The following is a 21359-nucleotide window of genomic DNA, read 5'->3' on the forward strand; positions in this document are numbered from 1 at the left end:
GTTGACCACAACTCTTTGAGTGTGACCATCCAGCCAGTTCTTTATCCACCAAGTGGTCCACCTATCAAATTGATGTCTCTCCAATTTAGAGACAAGGATGTCATGTGGGACAGTGTCTAATGCTTTGCACATGTCCAGGTAGATGACGTCAGCTGCTCCACCCCTGTCCATCACTTCTGTAGCCCCGTCATAGAAGGCCACCAAATTGGTCAGGCAGGCTTTCCCCCTAGTGAAGCCATGCTGGCTGTCACCAAGCACATTTCTCTTTTCCATGTGCCCTAGCATGCCTTCCAAGAGAATCTGCTCCCAGATTTTGACAGGCACAGAGGTGAGACTGACTGGTCTGTAAATCCCCGGGTCATCCATTTTCCCCTTCTTGAAAATGGGGGTTATATTTCCCTTTTTCCAGTCATCAGGAACTTCACCTGACTGCCGTGATTTTTCAAATATGATGGCCAGTGGCTTTGCAACTTCATTTGCCAGCTCCTTCAGGACCCGCGGATGGGTTTCATCAGGTCCCATGGACTTGTGTACATTCAGGTTCTTAAGATGGTCTCGAACCAGATCCTCTCATACAGTGGACCCAAGGTCTAGGTTTTCACAGTCCCTGCGTCCGCCTTCCAAGACTCGGGTGCTGTGGTCAGAGCCTTTGCCAGTGAAGACCGTGACAAAGAAGCCATTCAGAACCTCAGCCTTCTTCAAGTCCTGTGTAGCCAGTTCTCCTGAAAGTTTCTGGAGGGGGCCTACATTGTCCTTAGTCTGTTTTTTAGCCACTACATACCTATAAAATCCCTTCCTATTATCTTTAACATCCCTTGCCAAGTTTAGCTCCAATTGGGCCTTAGCTTTTCTAACTTGGTCTCTAACTAGGGCTGGCATGCTTTGGTACCAAAAAGTGCGTCATTGTGTAACCATATCCCATATAAATTCAAATAGTTGGAAGGTACATTTTGCAGGCAGTCCTCATGGATGAGGTCAAAAATGCCCCCGTGGTGGGGCAGAAGGTAAATGATATTTGTATCCTACCTGGGATATGTATTGCAGAAAAAGGCAATTTCTAAGAAAGCAAAGGCACTCCATTTTTAAGGTTAAATATGACCAGGTAATTGCATATGGAGTGGGAAATGACTGTGTTTCATTTGGGGAACAGTAAAATCAGCTGCTTTCCAATTTCTTTCACAGTATATTTCTCTCTAGCTGTGGTAGAAGCAAGAGCCAACTAGTATCATCTGCTGCCAGTAGGAAATCTTCAAACTAGTACTTACCCTTGGCACACGGTAAAGCTTCAGCTGAGCCTGGGAAGAGGAATTAACAGAAAAAATTAATCCATGTTCAAAGGTAAAGGTTATTGAATGATGAATAACAGGCATAAAAGCAAAACACATTCTTTTGCTTATGTTTCATTTCATCCTGTTTACTTTGCTTTGCACTATTTCTGCAGTGGTGCAGGCAGGGTAGAAGTATAGATACCTTGACAGAACAGTTAGGGTTGGAAGGGACCTCTGGAGATCATCTACACCAACCTTTAGCATAACTGTGTTTTGAGTGACAGCTTTCTTCATAGCTTATCCAGCACAAGCTACTTGGGAAGTGCCTGCTGTAATTTTATTTGATATTTGTGGAGAACGTTACTTTCTAGGGGACAAAAAAGTAGGTGCAGAATACAAAAGGGCAGAAGTATTTTTGTTGGCTGCGGCACAGTGCCTGTGTTTAGCTGGATTGGAGTCTTCAAGTTACAGAATTATTTACAGGCTGCACATAAGAAAAAACAATAAAAATATGAAATGGTTAGGAAAAGGAAAACTTTCCACTGTGAGTGTTCATCAGCATTTAGGCAAAGGCAGGGGTGGAAGACAATCACTGGTTGTTTTAACTTGAATGGTTTAAACATTTTAATAGCGCTGTTTGGGGAAGGGATGAAAGCTGTGATTTACATCACTTGGAGTATACCCTAAAATGATGTTTCTTTTTCTGTTGGCAGATGGATGCCTTCTAGCTGACCAGTGAGTCCTGCTGCTGCATGCCCAGCAGCACCTCTGAATGATCACATGACTCTTGATATGGATGCAGTCCTGTCAGACTTTGTTCGGTCCACAGGGGCAGAACCAGGTCTGGCGAGAGACTTACTGGAGGGTAAGCTTGCTGGACACAAGTGTTTCCTGTGCTCACCACTTTCTTAGAGAAAGAGCCAGTCATAGAAAGAGAGACACTGGTATTTTGACTGGTAAATCAACTCTTGTGATAAGCTGATCATAGAGTGTATTAAGGTAGGTGTTTTCAGCAAAAAAATAAAGAAGTTCTTGGTGTTAGATGGCTGTGTTTTAGGTTATTAACAGTCATGCCTTAAAAGCGTCTGTGCTAGGCAGAGAAGGGAGGGGACTTTACCTGAATTTTGTCACTTTCAGCTGCCTCAAAGCACTTGTAAATGTTTTGGGTCACTGTACAAAGCAGCTAAGTTTAGTCTGAAATGGACTTCCCCTAAAGTGATAGAGAAACCAGCCAGTGATTAATATGTGTACCCGAACTTCATGGTATGGGAGTAAAGTGGCTCAGTTAGAAAGCATCTGAGAACCTATATCAGAAAAATAACTGGGTCTTTATATTCATTTTATTGTAGTTGTGTAAAATTCATTAGCTTAAAAGTGAAAAGACATCTTGGATATTTGAAGGCATTTTGTCATAGTTGGTTTTGTTAATTTCTTCTGATGTGGGCTAACAACAGTTGTGAAGAGGGGAAGTTAGAAATGAGTACGTGTTATCTATGTGGTATACATATTGCAAAGTGGTTTTGTGGGCTTGATACTGCACACTGGGCCTTTTCCTGAAAGTTGTCTTTTGGTTTTAATCTTAATATACTTTAAGAAATTGTGTGTTAAATCAAAGTAACTACTGATCAGCTACAGCAGACTTAAAAAGTATACATCGGCAAGTGGGTGGGTTAAATACACAGTGGCTGTTATACAGATAGCTAAAAATTCTATACATTGCATATGGATTGCATATAGATTTTCTAAATTGCCAGAAGCTGTCCTAAATATTTGCTCTGTTGGTGTTTCTGTACTCTGCCTGTCTGCTAGTAAAATCCCTGCAGTCTTGTTTCTGTTGAACTTTTTATTTAGCACAGCTACTTGTCTCACTGAGGTGTTGTGCATATCTTCCAGAAAGAAAACATCTTTGGTTTGATTGAAGATGTAAAGAGGTTTTTTAAAAATACGTATGCACACACATGTATTGGTTGTATTTTATTTGTGTCTGATTCTTCATGCCAGCTATTAGTGTCCTAAAATAAATAATGCCATAAACCTATAGCTTTTATATCTAACTTTGATAAGCTAAGCATGTTGAGCTCCAGCCCTCTGTATTTCTTCCATCATTCAAAAGAATGTATACAGAAATGTTTGGGCTATTTTGGTAAATATCTTTCTAGCACAAAGATTGCCTTTCTGCAATTACATTGCGTGTGATGCTATTTGTATCTCTAGCCAAGTTCACTGTAGCATTTCACAGGGAGTTTGTGGTCAAGTCTGTGCTCAGTTTGAGGTTTCAAATTTACCAGTTCTAGACTTTTATGCAGCTGCTTAACTGTCAAGGAGGTCAGATTTCATTGACTTAAAAGCATTATTTCAATGGTATGAGTACTTTGTACATCTGAAAATGGACATAAATGCAGACTTTTAAAGCTGCATCAAAATTAAAAATGGGTTGTTTTTATTTTAGTTCTGCCTAAGAAACTGATTTTATTCTCATGGCGTTGCTATTTCTGTGTTGAGAAAAGTGTTCCATCTGTCTGATCAGCTATTCACTGCTGGATAAAGTTGCTTAGTTTGTGTTTGTCCAAAGCACAGTTTGTGTTTTATGCCTATTGCTAATTAAGTCTGAAGGGCCAATTGCAGATTACTTGCTGGTTCCTCCTTATGTGGTACAGCTATGGGAACTTGCATGTACAGACTTGGACAAAGTGCAAAGGAAAGTATATGAAGGCAGAAGGGGCTTAACAACACATAGACGTGTATTTCAGTAAGTCATCTGTTTGACTGAGTTTTCTTCAGGTTTTCTTGAGTTTTCTTGAGTATTGTAAAGAAACTTGAGATTCCAAGCTGAGACGTCATAGACCTATGTGTTAGGACTGAGTCAGTGATTTGTTATTTTTTTTACTATTAAGCCACATAGAAATATTTTAAAACTAAGACCTTTTCCCAACTGTTTAATATAACAGTGATGATATTTATGATTGGATGTATTTTGTCAATGCTGACCATTTGTGTTAAATACTAATGAAGCACAGCGAGCAATGTTAGATTTATAGTCATGTAGAGTTGTGTAACTGGCATATTGCAAAGGATGGATTATGTGTTGTTTTTAGCAGAGGTTTTAATAGCACAGAATCATTTACCTTATTACTCATATGTGTCTATTAAAGATATACAATCGCATGAGTAATCAATGTTTATTCCACTCTCTGATGTGCTATGGATGCTTAGTAATTCAGGTTAATCAGAGCTTAGCATAACTTTATAGCTTTGAACATCCCAGTAGCTGCATGCCTGCTTCTAGGATGAGAACCCAAGGAAGCCAAGATCATGAGAATATTCCTCTCATCTGGTTGATGTACAGCTAACCCAAGCAGCGTCTTATCCCTCTCAGTTCAGGAGGCTTTCCTCTACCCTTCTTGGTATTCATATAGGTTTTTCTTTGAGCCCAGTGTCTCTGCCTGCCTGAGCAATAGCCGAGTGAACCATTTCTGGGCTGAATTCTCCAGATGATCTGTCTCCATACCACAATGTGTATTCCGTCAGAAGCTGCAGTGCTCTTTGTTCTGTTAGTTCCTGGCAGTGTCTTGTGCATAGAACACATCATGCTTGGTTTGGGTTGTGTGTTCTGCTTGGTGCCTTTCTGTACTTTTTTTATACTGAAGGGCTTTTTCTTCCTCTGCTTGGCACTCCTCACATTCTCTCTCTGCATGCTGTCCTGGGCCACCTAGACTACTTCTGTCATTCTTTTCAGTTGAAAGAACAGCTTTCTAACAGCCCTGCCACACTTCTTAGTTACTATTACAGCTAATTATTAAAATGGGAAGCACAGTTCTTTCAGCTTGGTTACAATCACAAGACTGCAGTGTTCATCCTTGTTTAGGACTTCTGAGAGGACACTTGGTTGATAGCTGTTTACAGCATCATCTCTAATCTTGCAGTCTTTCAAGTAAACACCCAGCAGGAATTACCTTTTGAGAGCTGGTGCATCTACACATAAGTGTCCTCAAACTCAAAATCCTGATGTTTTTATGTTCATAATTAAATATCAACCAAAGAACAAGGAGTATGTCCCTATGCAGATAAAAGGACACCAAATGCTATTTGCTGACTATACCAGATGATAAATAAAATAATGGATTGGGGAGAATATATGAGCACCACATATGTCAGCAAATTATAGAGTGGAGAGTGACTGTGACAGTTGCTTGGCTTTCAGAGCAGCATTTGACACAGGGGATGTGGAAATTGTGTCTAACATTACACAGTGTGATGGTTCAGGAATCAGTTATACTTGAAGCAGATCACTTTGTATCAAAAACATCTGCTGCAGAGCTGAGATCTTGTCTCTGTGTGCTTTCATTCAAGGGGAAGGAAGACTAGAAGTTTGTCTCTTCTCAAAAAAAACCCACAACAGATTTATTCAGGCAACCTTCCTGAGAACATGAGCATTCTCATAATTGTAAACCTCGCTCCAGCAACTTTACACATAATTCCTTGAGACAAAGGCTTCATTTTGAATTAGCAGTATCTAAGAGTACAATGTGAACTTCTGTTATATTTTCCTAAGTTGAAAAATACAAGATATTGTCATGTGTTTCATGAGGAACTTAGTAGCTATAGGAAAAAGATGGTTGAAAGACAATCTGATACTTGTAAAAAAGGACACAATTTGGGATGTAGCAGGGCACAATTCATTCTATATTACTGTAAAGGAATTTTACCATTACGTAGAAGCATTCTGTGTTTTTATTGGGTTATCCTCATCTTTGAAAATAGGAACTCTGGAAAAGCAGAACATTATGTTAGAGTCCACTTGTATGCTTAAGATTGTAGCAAAACTCCAGATCAGAATGAGGCTGTCTGTTCTATTCAGTCTTCATTGCCTGGGAGATCTGCTTCTGATGCTGTTTTATAGCACAGGTCACCAATAGCACTGTTTCAGGTCTCTCTGATACTCATTTTCTTTTGCCATTTTACTTTTCAGTGGTTAATCGTTTAGCTTCTGAATGCTGAAAATACATACTGAGCCTTTAATCTCACAGCAGTGTGTGAAGAACATATCTATAAATATATCAGTGTCAAATTCACACACGCCATCCTTGTCTCTAAATTGGAGAGACATCAATTTGATAGGTGGACCACTCGGTGGATAAAGAACTGGCTGGATGGCCGCATGCAAAGAGTTGTGGTCAACGGCTCAATGTCCAGCTGGAGATCAGTAACGAGTGGTGTCCCTCAGGGATCGGTGTTGGGACCAGTATTGTTTAATATCTTTGTCACTGACATGGACAATGGAATTGAGTGTGCCCTCAGCAAATTTGCCGATGACACCAAGCTGTGTGGTTCTGTTGATACGCTAGAGGGAAGGAATGCCATTCAGAGGGACCTTGACACACTTGTGAGGTGGGCTGATGCCAACCTCATGAAGTTTAACCATGACAAGTGCAAGGTCCTACACCTGGGTCGGAGCAATCCCAGGCACAGCTACAGGTTGGGCAAAAAGGAAATTCATGGTAGTCCTGCGGAGAAGGACTTGGGGGTGCTGGTCGATGAGAAAATGAACATGAGCCAGCAGTGTGCACTCACAGCCCAGAAAGCCAACTGTATCCTGGGCTGCATCAAAAGGAGTGTGACCAGCAGGTTGAAGGAGGTGATCCTGCCCCTCTACTCTGCTCTTGTGAGACCTCACTTGGAGTATTGTGTGCAGTTCTGGTGCCCTCAATATAAAAAGGACATGGAACTGTTAGAACAAGTCCAGAGGAGGCCACGAGGATGATCAGGGGACTGGAGCACCTCCCAGGCTGAGAAAGTTGGGGCTGTTCAGCCTGGAGAAGAGAAGGCTGCGTGGAGACCTCACAGCAGCCTTCCAGTATCTGAAGGATACAGGGATGCTGGTGAGGGACTATTCATTAGTGACTGTAGTGATAGGACAGGGGGTAATGGGTTGAAACTTAAACAGCAGAGGTTTAGACTGGCTATAAGGAAGAAATTCTTTACTGTGAGGGTGGTGAGGTACTGGAATGGGTTGCCCAGGGAGGTTGTGAATGCTCCATCCCTGGCAGTGTTGAAGGCCAGGTTGGACAGAGCCTTGGGTGATATGGTTTAGTGTGAGGTGTCCCTGCCCATGGCAGGGGGTTGGAACTAGATGATCTTAAGGTCCTTTCCAACCCTAACTATTATATGATTCTAATAATTCTTCTTAATTGCTAGAAAAATAATCGTGTTCAACATTGATTTTAACAGCCAGCATTTTTTCTTGATGTTTTTGGTGCAGCACAGAAATCATTTATGGGGCAGTTTGATGTGGATATATGAATGGACTCAAAAAATTAAGTAAGAATGAAAAAATTCCATCATACTTCCCATTTTCCCCCATGATCCCAGTTAAAAAGAATAGAAATCAGTGATCTGGAATCTTCCAGTAAAGGCCAAGATCATGCCCTTGCCTGGTGTGGGTACCCTTATGAAAACAAAAGCAATCTACAATGTTTTCATGGCTATCTGGTATAAAACTCTAATATTGGACTTCCATACTTAAGATGCTTACAACTATGTAAGATTAATTATGAGTTAATATTCATAAATTTCAGCTGTGTAGCATTAGCTCTGCCAGTTATGTGTTAGTGGATTGTGCATGTTTGCTAAACCATTTGTTTCTTTAAAATGTTATTTCCAGCTTCACTTTCATTTTTGGATGACTTGTCCCAACTCTTCCATCTGTTCCATTTCATATCTCTTGAGATATTGTTCAGCATTTCTGTGATTTTTACCTTGCTTGTGTGCTCCCAAGAACTGAAAGCATAATTCTGCGTGTGGGATTATAGAGAGCAAGTATTACATTTTATGAAACTTCACTGAGCTTATAAATAATTTAAAAAGGAATAATAATTTTAAAATCAAAACCGAATCAAACTCAATATATTTAACTGAAAACCTGCCCTTGTGTAAATGGTTTAATTTATTTCTATAAATGATGTGCATTTCACCCTTACATAAAAGCAATTGCTGTCTATTTCCAGCTTTATATAGCACTTAATTGTAAGGTAGTTCCTCATGACTTCAGAAATCAGGAGATTGGCTTTCCAGTCATGAAATGTATGCAGTAAAAGAGACTGACCATATGGAACATGACAGATACGCAGTAGGTAGAGACATCTCCTCAAATAACAGGGTATCCAAGTGGAATTCAAAGAGAAGCATGTAATTAATGGAGAGAAGGAGAGAAATTGACAGTGCTGTCACGTTACTGAGTGTACAAAGCTAACTCCTCAAAATAGTCTCTTATTCTGCCCTCCCTCAGACAGTTCCTTTTTTAGTTCTCTTGTGGAAGCCCTGGCGAAGGCAAGAGGAAGCTGATCTGCTACCAATGTCTCGTTACACAGAGATCAAAATTGTCATTTCCAGCTGTCTGTTCAGCTTTGTGTGACTCTGCATTCTAGCAGAAAATGAGGCACATGTCAACACCATGTCCTTGCTACATCATTTTCCTTTGAGAACGAGGACCAGAATCTTGATTTACAATCTGTGATCTAATTTTAGCCTGGATTTGCATGTAAGGTTTTCGGAAGAAATAAAGCTGGTCTCGAATTCCTATTCTTATTTTGTGTCTGTTGGAAGGAAGATGTCATGATGTGGAGATTCACATTGTTTTGCTTTGTAACATGCATTTAAGCTGATAGATGTCACAGAAGAGCATGGATGGAATAAGAGCCCTCTATGTTATACAGGCTGCCAAATACTGGATTTGTGTTTAGGCATTTGTAAATGTCTCAGATTGTACATTCTTACAGGTAGTTTTCACCCTCATAAGAGGAAGGACTACATAGATCAAGCATTCCTGCTGAAAATTCCTGTGCCTGTTTATTTGATTTGTAACTTCTCCACAGTATAGTGTTATGTAAAATGCTGGTTCTGTTAAATGGGCTGAAGGGGAGATGATGTGCCTCCCACTTAACAACTAATGTTTTGTGTCTGTGGGACAGCTGATATGTCAAGGACACCTTTCTGTATGCTGCATGGAGTATTTGAGTCACAGAGGCATGTTCTCTGCAGTAGACTGGAAGGAGTTCTACTGACTTGGATGATATTGAAAACAAAAGTTCTGTTTGGCAGCAAGACTTTTCCTGTTCTGTGGGCAGGGACACTATGGCATTTATCTATTTTAATAGGGAGAGTTTTTTTCTAAACTGCTTGGCATTAGTTTTAGTACTAGTGGGATTGTCATTGTTTTCCAATTTTATAGTAAAAATATGGACAATGATAATAAAATATTTAAGAAATAGTGGCAAACCCCTTGAAAGTTACATTGCTGGTACTTGTTCTTTGTTAGTCTCTCACTTGTTAACAAAAATGTTTTCTAAATAACATTGCATTCAAGTTGCATTAACAATAAAAATGGCATCAAATGTAAAGTAGATGGACAGACATTGTCCCTGATTAAAGTGGTTAAAAATTCCAGAAGGTGTGTCCATTTTGGTTTTCCTGCCATCTCACCAAAATACCTTAATTACTTGCTTACTCCTGTCACACTGAAAAATGATGCTGTCTTCCTTTCAACTTAGTTTCTTGCTCAGTTGCACCATCCTTTTGTGCTTCAATAGACCTCATTTTTGTTCACTGAAACACATCATTCTGTAACCTTGTCCAAGTTGCTTGCTCTGTGTGGCGTTTTGCCCTTTCCTATTTTGTGAAAGTTTTCACGTGAATTCTTACTGGATATTTTTATTGCTTTTGCTTCTTAGATATACGTGCCAGCAGTTCTTGAGCTGTAAATGCAGGCTGCATCACAAGTGGTTTAATTCTGTCTAACCTTCCCCTTCTGCATCCTTTTTTGTATGTGGCCTTAGTTGTGTTTAGTTTTAGACAGCATTTCCTGCCCCTTGTAAAATTTCCTTTTCTGAAGTCCTGTGTGCATGTTGCTGCAAGCTGCCCTTCATTGTGGTCCATTCTATTTAGAACTTTCCTAGTTCCCTATCTGAAATTGCATCCTTTCTAGCATTTTGTTAAGCATTAAATCAAGAATTGCTGGTGACCTTTCAAATGTTCCTTTTACCATACTGGAGTAGGTGGATATTTGAAAGCTTGGCGGGGTGGAGTGCATTATCGTTGCATGCTTGCTATTCCTGCTAATTAATGATAAATGTCCTCTGGTTTTATTACGTCTGTTTTAAGATGTGAAAGGCAATCGATTTATTAACTGTTACAACCCCACTAAGCTGTGCTGGTTTAGCCAAAACAGTAAAAAGCAAAAACCCAAAGAATAAGTAGCACATCATTCAGGTCTTGCTGCCCAGGTATTATCTGCCTGAAAAATGTAGACTCCAGAACCAATACAGCTGAAGTAGCATAGGTTGCTTCATGGGGGGGTCTGTTTTTTGTTATCAGAGGGTACAAGCTGTGGTCTGACAAAGTAGGTGCTTAACATTGAGCAAGCAAGGCGTGCTCATGTGCTACAGAACATCAAGAAGCCACTTCCTCACACAGCACAATCAAGTTGAAGACTGGACTAGAGACTGTATTGAAAACCAAGATGGTCCCTTATTCTCCAGAAAACCAAGGGTGAATGCAACTAAGTACTATGGAAACTGTTGTAATACCTGAGTGGTGCTGATTGTGCTACCTTTATGATGGCGAAGTGTATTCCTTTTCTAAAAAATTACATTATGTGATAGTCTTGAGGCAAAGGATTTAAGGCAAAAGTCCAAAGTTTCTTGTACTCTTTTGCTTTCAGACTTCAGCCTTCAAACTGATCAGCTTATTAAAAGTGGGATGAATTAGAAACACATCTGTTGAAAGAAATCAGGGCTTTGTCAGAATGTAACTCTGGAGCTGTTCCAAGAGAGCTTCAATAGAGAGCTCTATCTAGTTGTATTGTTTGGATCCACTGTGGTGGATGATGCGGTGGATGATGCAGTGTACATGCAACTTGGGGCTGACAAAAAACCTGGAGAGGGACTCTTTACAAGGGCCTGTAGTGACAGGACAAGGGGAATGGTTTTAACCTGCCAGAGGGGAGATTGAGATCAGACATTAGGAAGAAATCCTTCACTATGTAGGTGGTGAGACACTGGCACAGGTTGGCCAGAGAAGCTGTGGCTGCCTCTTGCGTGGATGTGTTAAAGGCCTGGTTGGATAGGGCTTGAAGCCTGAGAAAGGTGTCCCTGCCCATGACGGGGGCTTGGAACTAGATGAGGTTTAAGGTCCCTTCCAACACCAACCAGTCTGGGATTCTGTGAATGCTTCAGAGGTGAGTCCTGTGCTTCGTGTTAGCATCCTTTTTTTTTTTTCTTAACCCTTTACTAGTCCAGGCCAAAATGAGTAAGTGGCTTCTTAAATTATGTATTATCTGTGTGTCGTGGTTTAAAACCCAACCACAGTCTCCCTCTCACCACCACCACCCCCCCCACCCCCCCCATCCCCACTCCCCGAGGGTTGGGGAGGAGAGCCGAAGGAGTGCAACTCCCATGGGTTGCAACAAGAGCAGTCCAGTAACTAAGGTATAACACAAATCACTACTGCTACCACCCATAAAAACAATGATAGAGGAAGTAAACAAGGGGAGAGAATACGATACCATGCGCCGAAACGAGCCCGACCTGGAAGAGCAAGCCCGAGCCCTTCCAGCCAACTCCCAGTTACCTCCCCGGGCATGACGTGCTGTGATATGGAATACCTCTTTGGCTGGTTTGGATCGGGTGTCCTGTCTCTGCTTCCTCTCGGCCTCCCCTCCTCCCTGGCAGAGCATGAGGCTCAGAAAGTCCTTAATCAGAGTAAACTTTTGAGCAGTAACTACAAACATAAGTGCTATCAACACCATTCCCAGACTGAAAGTCAAAACACAGTGCCGCACCAGCTACCAAGAAGGAGAAAAAGTGACTGCTACTGTTGAACCCAGGACACTATGTCTTTGCTTTTTCTTCATGCTGACTTTCTTCAGGCTGACAGTGCAACCTGTTGTTATTCAAGAAACTAATTTTTAGGACAGAAAACTGACACTGTAGTGATACTTATTTTTTGATTTACCTTTCATGTGGATGCCTGCTGTCTGTGCCACTAAACATCAGTTCCAGTTCCCCAGAGTGCATCTTCCAGTCCTTATTCAGCTGCACTCTTTGTTTTGTGGCTTTTCTTCTGCACTGGAAACAGTTTCAAAGCAGAGACCTCTCAGTCCTGTTGGATTTTACACCTGCTGACTTGCATAGCACATGTACCTGTTCTGGAAATAGTTGTTCAGTAAGAGAATTGTTTGTGTTGAGTTGTGAATTGATGTGATTCACTACCTGTGTTTTCTAGCCAGACTTGTGCTGCTCCAGCTTTTTCTGATTGATATCCTAGGACCAATAGAAACTCAAAGCCTTTCATGTAAACCCGCTGTGTCAGTACTGCTTTGGAGCAGTTCAGTTGCTCCTAACTGATACAGTGCTACCAGTGACTTGTCATCTAATGGGATTGTACTGAATGTACTGAAATAACATTTCTATGCTTGTAAAATACTTTTTAAAGACAATAGTGTATTATACAAAGAAGTCAGCAGTTAGTGAGCAGTAGGGTGTATCAGATAAGTAACAGTAAAAAAATGGCCGATGCTGTGAAAAATAGTCTTGTACTGTTTTTGTCCTTCAGATTGCAACAAAAAACCCTAGTTGATTTAATTTTAGTTGATGAAACTACATAAAGTAGATGAATTAGCTGTTGCTTCTCCTTCAGCCTTGCAATGCAGGGCATGTCAGTGCCTGTGGCAGGTGGAACCTCTGTGGGGTAGGAAAGATTGCTCCTTTCTGTTGAGGGTCTGTGCAGGAGATGACAAAGAAAATAAAGATGTGCAGATTAGGGACTTGTGTGAGGAGCAGGGAATGGGAGGTTTCAGAGAAGAGCAGGGAACAGACACACAGACAGAACTTAAAAACAGAAAATAGTCCTTTTCCTGGGGCCCCAGAGGAGTCCAGAATGAGAGGGCTGCTGAAACTTGTTGGGCAAATAGTGAGACTGGAAGGAGACACGTGCTCTGTGAGGCACTGGGGGAATCGGTTTGATTTGCATGTTACACAAACTCATTTTTGTTGTTTCTATCCCATTGTACCTCTGGGGTTTCGGTTGGGGTTTTTTTCCTCGTTTTTTCAAAACTTAGTTTTGGAAAATGGTCAGAAACAGAGCTAAAATCTCAGAAGCTTTTGGTATGCAAAGTTTAAAGGAGAGCTAGACAGGGCTGGCTCTAGTCATCTCCATAGGCATAAACCCCACTCATTTCTCCAGTAAATTCCAGCTGAAACTCTCCCACCTGCCGTGTCACACTGCCAGATATCCTGGTTCATATCATCTGCTCTGGGCATCCCTGAATTTAATAAACTTTCTGATTTGTGCCTAGCTTATCCGTTGCTTCTGCAGCCTGTTTCTGTGGTACAGATCACATTGCACTTCTCATTAGGTCTGTTTGCTTTTACTTTATTTTACACTGCATTACATTTTTGTACTTATTTTTTTTCTTCACAGTGTCTTTTATAAATGCCTCTGGCTTTTTCCTTTTGTCCTTTCCCTCAATTCTCTTTGCTGCCTCCCATTTCCTCAACTTTGTCTGAAGAATTTTCTTCTTTAATCCTCCAAAGCTGATGAATTCTGGTTCTTATGGACAATGGGAAAAAACAGAAGGTTTGTGGTTTGTATTTACTGGTGAAAATACAAAACAAAACGATAGGAAGCCTTGGCAGAGGGGGCAAGCTTACGTATTTCTAGTACAGAGGGTAGCTGAAAAGACATCTACTAGTCAGTAAAGGTGGCTAATATTCAACAGAAATATCCCATAGAGATGGAAAGGTGCTTAATGTGTTCTCTCATTTGGTTGGATTTTTTTCTTGCGTTCTGAGACTTGGAGGTTCCAGCAAATATTGGAAAAGTGAGTCTGATAATCATTTCCTGTGTTGGTTGTCTAAAGTTTAATGCTTTGAAGCTGAACTGGTGCTTTTGCTCAGGAGATGGGGACAACTCCATGGAGATGAGAGATTCAAAAATAAAGTATTTCTCTATAAGGTACTTTTACATATAGAAATTTTATGAATAGTGTCAAGTCCGTATGAGAAGTTCAGTTACAAAGTTGAACCGTGGAGCATAATGTGAGAGTCACAATGCAATTCAGTTCTAAATCTGACAGGCAGGTTTCTGAAGGCTGACTGTAATTTTTGTGATAGAGCTTTTATATAGGATTATTATATTTGGCCTAAGACTAACTGAAATCCCACTGTCCTTAGTCTACTGATTTTTGGCTTTTCTATTACACACATCAAAGCCCTGTCTCACAGCAGTCACTCACAGTGCACCCATAGTGCTTTTTGTTAGATTTTAGAACACAAAACATGAAAACATCTCAAGCAGATGACCAGTAAGGAATGCCCTGACACTAGAGGAAATGCTGTCTAGGTTCCATTAATAGGGGCATGTTACTCAAGGATCTGTACTGAATAAACACAGGCTGCTGCTGGCAATCAGGTAGCACTGGACTTGCAGCATTGCCATTACTTGGAGAACACTATTTTGTTTAATACAATACTTGGAGAATACTATTTTGTTTACATTTTGAGGGATTGTATCTTTTACCGCTTTTGCTATGTTTAAAAATGATTTATTTTACTGCCCTCACGGTTGAGGAGATTATTTTAAAAACATAATGTAAGAGCACCCAAAAAACAGGACCAAAGAAAAGCACTCCCCACTCCAAACATTGCTGTGTGATCACATCAATCGTGGGAACACACTTATGATTCTTTGATGTTTGGGTTGGGCAACTTGATTCTGATGGAATATGTAGTTAGAGCAGAACCCTGACTGGATTGTAGCCATTGAATCTGAAGGAGATTTTTAGGAAAGAAGTGCTGGCAATAACTCAAGTGCTTGTTCTGGGATCTCTTGACAATTTTCACTGGGTTTACATTTGTCCTACAGGCTTTCTAATAGAAGATTACAGCATAACATATAATGGTTCTGTACCACTGACATGGTGATTTGTATCATGGACTGCTCAGGGTGATATATATAACATTCTTACTTGGTGATATTAATTCTCCTTTCACAATTGTGTTTAGTACTTCAAACCCAGAGGTAGTGTAGTTCAACCCTGCAGGTAACAGCTCTTTGTGCTGGCTTTTCTCTACCTCAGTTAGGTTTTTGTTCTTCACAGAGGTGACTGTAATGGTGAAAGACCTTTCAATCTGTATAAAAATGTTTGTACTATTTTTGGCTTATTCTCCTTTGTGTAAGCAAATAAGTTATATTTAACTGCTACTCAGATAATGTAGCTTCTCAAAGTACATAAAGTGACAAGCTTTTATGGTGTAATAAATCTTGAATTAGTCAGAATCAGGTTACTGTTGAATCTGGAAAAGTATTCATGAAATGCTGTGAAAGTCTCGTATAATTAGTGAAATCTTTTCGCTTGCTATTTAATATTTGCAGTTTTCCAACTAAAAACAAGTACTTGGAGAGTGCTAGGACACGTGTGCACTTCAACGCAGCCAGATTGTTTTGAATATAACATACAAACTTCTCAATGTTTTTTCATTATTATTTTTTGGGGAGTGAAGAGTACCACTTCACCACCTGGGCTAAGCAGACCTCTCCATCTCTGGATACTAGCCTGCATTCTCTTACCCCTGGTCATAGCAATGTGGTGAAGTGGGACCTTGGAAGCAAATCTATAAGAGGATTCTGTGTTGGCAGGTTCCATGAGCAGCTCATGCAGATGTGGAATCTTCTCACTGCATCTTTTCACTGTCTTGTGTTATGTGCTTTCTGGAAGACTTTTAAAATCTCTGAAGGAGCGAGTTCTCTCTGATGTGTAAGATAAAGACACCTAAAGTGGTTTGCATTTGCATTCTAGCTGCTCTGCAAACTGAAAGATAAGGAAGCTTCTTACTCCTCTGTGCCATAACACTAGCAGTCATGTCTTCCCATCATTGCCGCTGATCATTATTTACTATGAATGCAGCTGTATAGGTGTGAATTATTTCTGCCTGTCATTACTTTAGGTTAAATTCTGTGGGATTTAGTGTTGATCTTCCATTGCCAGTTTATGGAGCCATTTGATTGGAATCTGAGCAAGGCATGTCCTTGTATGATAAAATATGTGGGTTTCTGGATGAGGGGAGAGTAATGGACACCTTTTACCTGAGTGTTAGCAAGCTTTTGGCACTGTTTCCCACAGTACTGATATATTTCAGTTAGAATGTTTCTGAAAGGTTGGGCAAGTGGGTGGATAAATAACTGTTGGGATGGTCAAGCTCAGAGGGCAGTGGTTAAGGGATAGCAGGTAACTAATGCTGTACCTCCAGGGCTCTACGCTTGTCTAAAGTCTTTATCAGTGAGGTAACATCAAGTTTGCAGATGGGGGACCAGCTGACATTTTTAAGGGCAGAGCTGCCATTTAGGGGAACCTAAACAGAGAACTGAGCAACAGGAGCCTCATTAAATTCAACAGGGATGAACACTGGAGCTCTGCAATGGTACAGGCTGAGAGGGCAGCTTGACAGAAAAAGACTTGGAGATCTTGGTAGTCAGCGGACCCTGCTTTGAGCAGGATGTTAGACAAGAGCTTCCCTGAGGTCTTCTCCAGTCATGCTATAAAGAAACCTAAACTATGAATTAAGAAAGAAAGTAAGTGGATTTCTGTCTCTGTCCATTTGCTGTGTGCTTACAAGGTGTTTGTCAAGTCTGCGTTTCTGTTGGGGGATGAGTGGTTGTAAAATCTTTTACCTAAAGAACCTCTGTTTCCTTGCTGATGATTTAATTAAGATTGATTTCTCTATTTAGGTTTATATGTTAAGTGCATATGAAGATGGTTTCCAGGTTATCAGTGTGGTCACATACAGATGTGAGCAGAATGTCCTTTTGCTATTTGGCAGGCAAAAACTGGGACTTGACAGCAGCGTTGAATGACTATGAGCAGCTCCGGCAGGTACACACAGCCAACCTACCACAGGCGTTCAACGAGGGCAGATACCACAAGCAGCAGGAGCCAGAGCAGCCTCCCCAGGTGACAAAGGCAGAGCGGCCCTGCCTGCAAAGGCAGGATGACATTGCTCAAGGTAAGAGCAGTTCTCTAGGACTTCTATGGGCAAGCAGCTTTGTAGCTTGTCTGCTTGCGAATTGTGGTTGTCTGCAGGGAGTTGAAAGTCATTTGCCAGCAGCCTATAAATGATGTCACTGTGATGGCATTCACAAAGCTGCTGCTAGAGCCTGCATTTCACATGTTTGACTTGACATGAGCTTTGCATCAGGACTGCAAGTTATTTTTTAATGTGTGATGAAAGTACAAAAATACTTTGTTCCTAAGCAGGCCTGTGGTACATGTAAAAGGAACTAATTAGGGGCTGTCATAGAGCACTGCTGTATGTGGTTTTCTGTGCTTATTGAGACCAAAAAAAGGTTAAAAAAGAAATGAAACTAATTTTTCAGTCTTTGCGTTCCTTCAGTGTGTGATTAGGGTGAATCTATGAATAGCATTCAGCTTTAAAACTCTGTTCTTACTTGGTTCCACACAAGAAAGGACAGCTTCCGTCCTCTGCCAAACAGAAATTGAAACCTTAAGAAAAATGAGTCATTACCTTTAGCAGTTGATTTCTAGTACAGGATGGTAAACATTACCATTTGCTTTTTTGTTTGCAGACCTTTAGGAGGTTTTATTTTGGATCTCCATCTCAGATTGTTGGAATGCATTATTTTTAATATACTCATTTATCAAGGAAATGTAGTTCACACCCAAATGAGCAGCCATTCACCAACCTTGGTGTTGACTGGTCTTTTATGTAGTCTTACAGGCCAGAATATCTCTTTGCTTTCTCTACAGAAAAGCGTCTTTCCAGAGGTATTTCTCATGCCAGCTCAGCCATAGTCTCCCTTGCTCGATCACATGTAGCAAATGAGTGCAGCAACGAACAGTTTCCTTTGGAGATGCCCATCTACACATTCCAACTGCCAGACCTTAGCGTGTACAGTGAAGACTTCAGAAGCTTCATTGAGCGTGACTTAATTGAGCAGGCAACGATGGTTGCTTTGGAGCAAGCAGGTGGGTAAATACTTCAGGTGTCAGCAGCTGGGCAATCTGACATTTTGGTTGACATTTCTAATCATGCTTTGTTTCTGGAGCTTGCACATTCTGCATGGGAAATAAATGCCAGAGAGTAAAAGCAAATACTGTGCTCTTTGCACAGTGACACATACCCTGATCCTCTATTTCTTTAGAACCGTATTAGAGAAAACTGTCACATTTACTTAATGAAGCAAAGAAATTGAGGGAGGAAGGAAGACTGATGGGGAAGTCCCGCACTAGAGAAGGGCATGAGTCTAGGTGGTTGGGAGGGGTTGATACTTCCAGTTCTCCTGAGGAAATTACATTGCAATGACTAACAAAGAAACTTCTTCAAGTTCTGTTGCAGCTTGAGAAAATAGGTTTAAGATATGTGTGTTATGTATTAATTATTTTTGTAATAAGAAACTAAATAATTTAAAAGTAATACTTGATTATTGCCATAGGGAAAAAGTGAAGACATTTGAAATGAATTTTAATTCAGATTTATTAGTAGTTTGAGGTTTTAAGTCAGTTTGGAAGGATATGGAGAAGTGTTTTTAAAAATAGTATCTGTGCCTTATGAAACAGCAAGTGTATTAATGAATTGTGAAATGTATTAATGAATTGTGAAATGAACACATCTATATAGTGAAATGCCCAACTCTGAAGATACAAAGGAGTTACAAAATCAGACTTCATGGTTGGCTGTGGGATGTCAAACAGCCAGTTGCCTTTTCGTGTTGATTGCTCTACTGGCTCGTGTAACGCTGTGTGCTCATCTGAGAGCTCATCCTTGAAAATTGGTATATAATCATGCTCTGTGTGTTCAAACTGGTGCTTGCTCTTGATCAAGGCACTGCATCATAGGGTTTAGGCAGAACCTCTGCTAATCTGGGGTCACACTGACTACTTAACATGTATTGTCATGTGCTCATTTTTTTACTTTGATATTTGAAAAGCAAGACAGATATAATAGCATTAACCAGTAAATATTTGAGGGGAAAATAACAACACATAACCAAACAAGAAACACAAACAGTATCCTGAAGGCCTCTTCTGGAAAAAGGAGGAAGCTCATACTTACATAAAGATGAAGTATTTATACTCCATCTATCAAGAAAATATATCTAGTTTCTCCAGGAACCAGCTAATACAAAAAGGACAGGGAGAAACCAGGATGGCTCTTCCTCTGGCAGCTCTGCCAAACTCTCCTAGTTCCCATGGGCTATCAGAAAATACCTTGGTACAGTACCATTGGTGGTCTACCCATTTCTGTGGATTACAGCCTTTACAGTCAGTTAATGCATGAGTGCAAACTAGAGAATCACGGTGGTTTTCTGACCTTAAAACCAGGGAGTATTTGAATTAGAGCTGACATCTTCTAATTCATACAGATCTGGATGGCTTTGAACTTGAATTAGGGCTGCAGAAGCTACTTAATTTGCTGCCTCTCAGCATTCCTCCCTCAAATCTCTCTGAAAATTGGAACACATCAGGTAGTCTTTTCTTCACATTATTTCAATTAGGGCAATAATTAGACTCAGGCTAGAGAAGTCCCTTCCTCCCCAGAGCTTCTTGCATCCTGGGAAAAGGAGTGTGTTTGACCATTTGAAGTGCTCAGGGGTTTTATTGTAGGTATTGTAGCCTGCAAAGGCCTAGTTTACTCATGTGAGCATCTCACTGAAATAAGCTGGAACTTCCTGGTAAAGAGTTCTTCAGTTCAAGTAAGCTGAACAGATCAAACAGTGAATGTTTAAGGAAATAATGTAAGATTTGGTGTAAACTGACCTTTTGTCTCTATTTTAGGTACAAAGATGTTCCGTTCCTTTCATTTCCTGACTCTTTCAGTCATATTGTTGTGTGAAATGAAGAGAGTGAAATAATAGGAAAGTCACTTAGCATTAGACATTTTATTGTCTCCTATAACAGGGCCAGTTTGAATACAGCATAAAAAATTAACAGATGTAGTGCATTCCAAGCAAAGGGCCTAAAATCTACCTCAAAGCAAACGAAACCAAACCCATGAAGGACAGTAGCTGCTTTAGCTGAGGTTCTTGATATCATTAAAGGAAAAGAGAGAGGTGTGTGCTTTGGTTTATGGGCATGAATATCAAAAGGGGAAAAAAAAACCCAACTGATTAGGCAAAAGGATGAGGAACTTTGTTAGGAAGATAGAGCAGTTTGCTACTCCCAGAGTGTAGTCATCATTAACAGAATGCCATGTGTGTTGTCTGAAGTGGCTGTATGAGCTGGATGCCTAAAAAAGCCTGTAAGGTTTTGATATATATTCTCTTTTTATATGCTTAGGCACTTTCTACCATTACATCTCTACGTGAAAGAATGTTCAGGTTACATCTTATCTATAGAGAAAGTCAGGGCAGATTTCCTGATTTACTCAGATAGAGGAGGTAGAATTTACTGCTGCTCCAGTGTATACTCCACTCTCTGTGACTGCTTTCTGAGTATGTCTCTTAGGGGATGGAATTCACCACATTCATAAAGATGTTTGGGGGTTTTGTGCATCAGGTGTTCATTATTGCCTGAACTGGAGCGGGGTCAGCGTGCAAGTAATGTGCAGACAGATCTGTGAGTGCTTTTGCAGTCACCGGTGTGGTGCTTCAGTGGAGAATGGCTCAGATACTGATCATATCAAATGAAGTCATGTGTGAAAGGGATTTTATAATTCTAAGTGTTTTGCTGCATTTTCATTATATGCACATTGATTTTTAGGCTGACAAAGGGATAATAAAAAAACTTCTGTTGTACTGATGAGTTAAAAAAAACCCAGCAGAAGAATTGCTGGTCTAGTACAGTGTTTATAATGAGAAGAATAAAGTTTCTATTGCAGTGCTGGAATGCAATTCAATACAAAAATTAAAAGGAACCTCTATGAACCTTCAAGAATATTGCTTTCCTTCACTCTTCTTTCAGTGCTCAGGTGTGTTTTCTATGAAGCACTTTACACAGATAGAGGCAAAATAAAAACTAATACATTGTTAAGCCTGGGTTTTGCATCCCCAACACCAAATCCACCAGAATTCTGGAAATGTTTG

General features: G+C 40.4%; 1 protein-coding gene across 1 annotated transcript in view; it reads left to right on the forward strand.

The window, feature by feature from the left end:
* The first annotated feature begins 1985 nt into the window (after nucleotides 1-1985).
* OTUD7A (OTU deubiquitinase 7A) overlaps nucleotides 1986-21359 on the forward strand; it is a 44752-nt gene continuing 25378 nt past the window's right edge. The window contains 3 exon segments of the mRNA XM_013128194.2: nucleotides 1986-2133; nucleotides 17141-17323; nucleotides 18085-18303. Of these exon segments, the coding sequence (XP_012983648.2) occupies nucleotides 1986-2133; nucleotides 17141-17323; nucleotides 18085-18303 (550 nt within the window).

Source organism: Melopsittacus undulatus, chromosome 9, assembly GCF_012275295.1.
Source record: "Melopsittacus undulatus isolate bMelUnd1 chromosome 9, bMelUnd1.mat.Z, whole genome shotgun sequence".
Taxonomy (NCBI): Eukaryota; Metazoa; Chordata; class Aves; order Psittaciformes; family Psittaculidae; genus Melopsittacus; species Melopsittacus undulatus.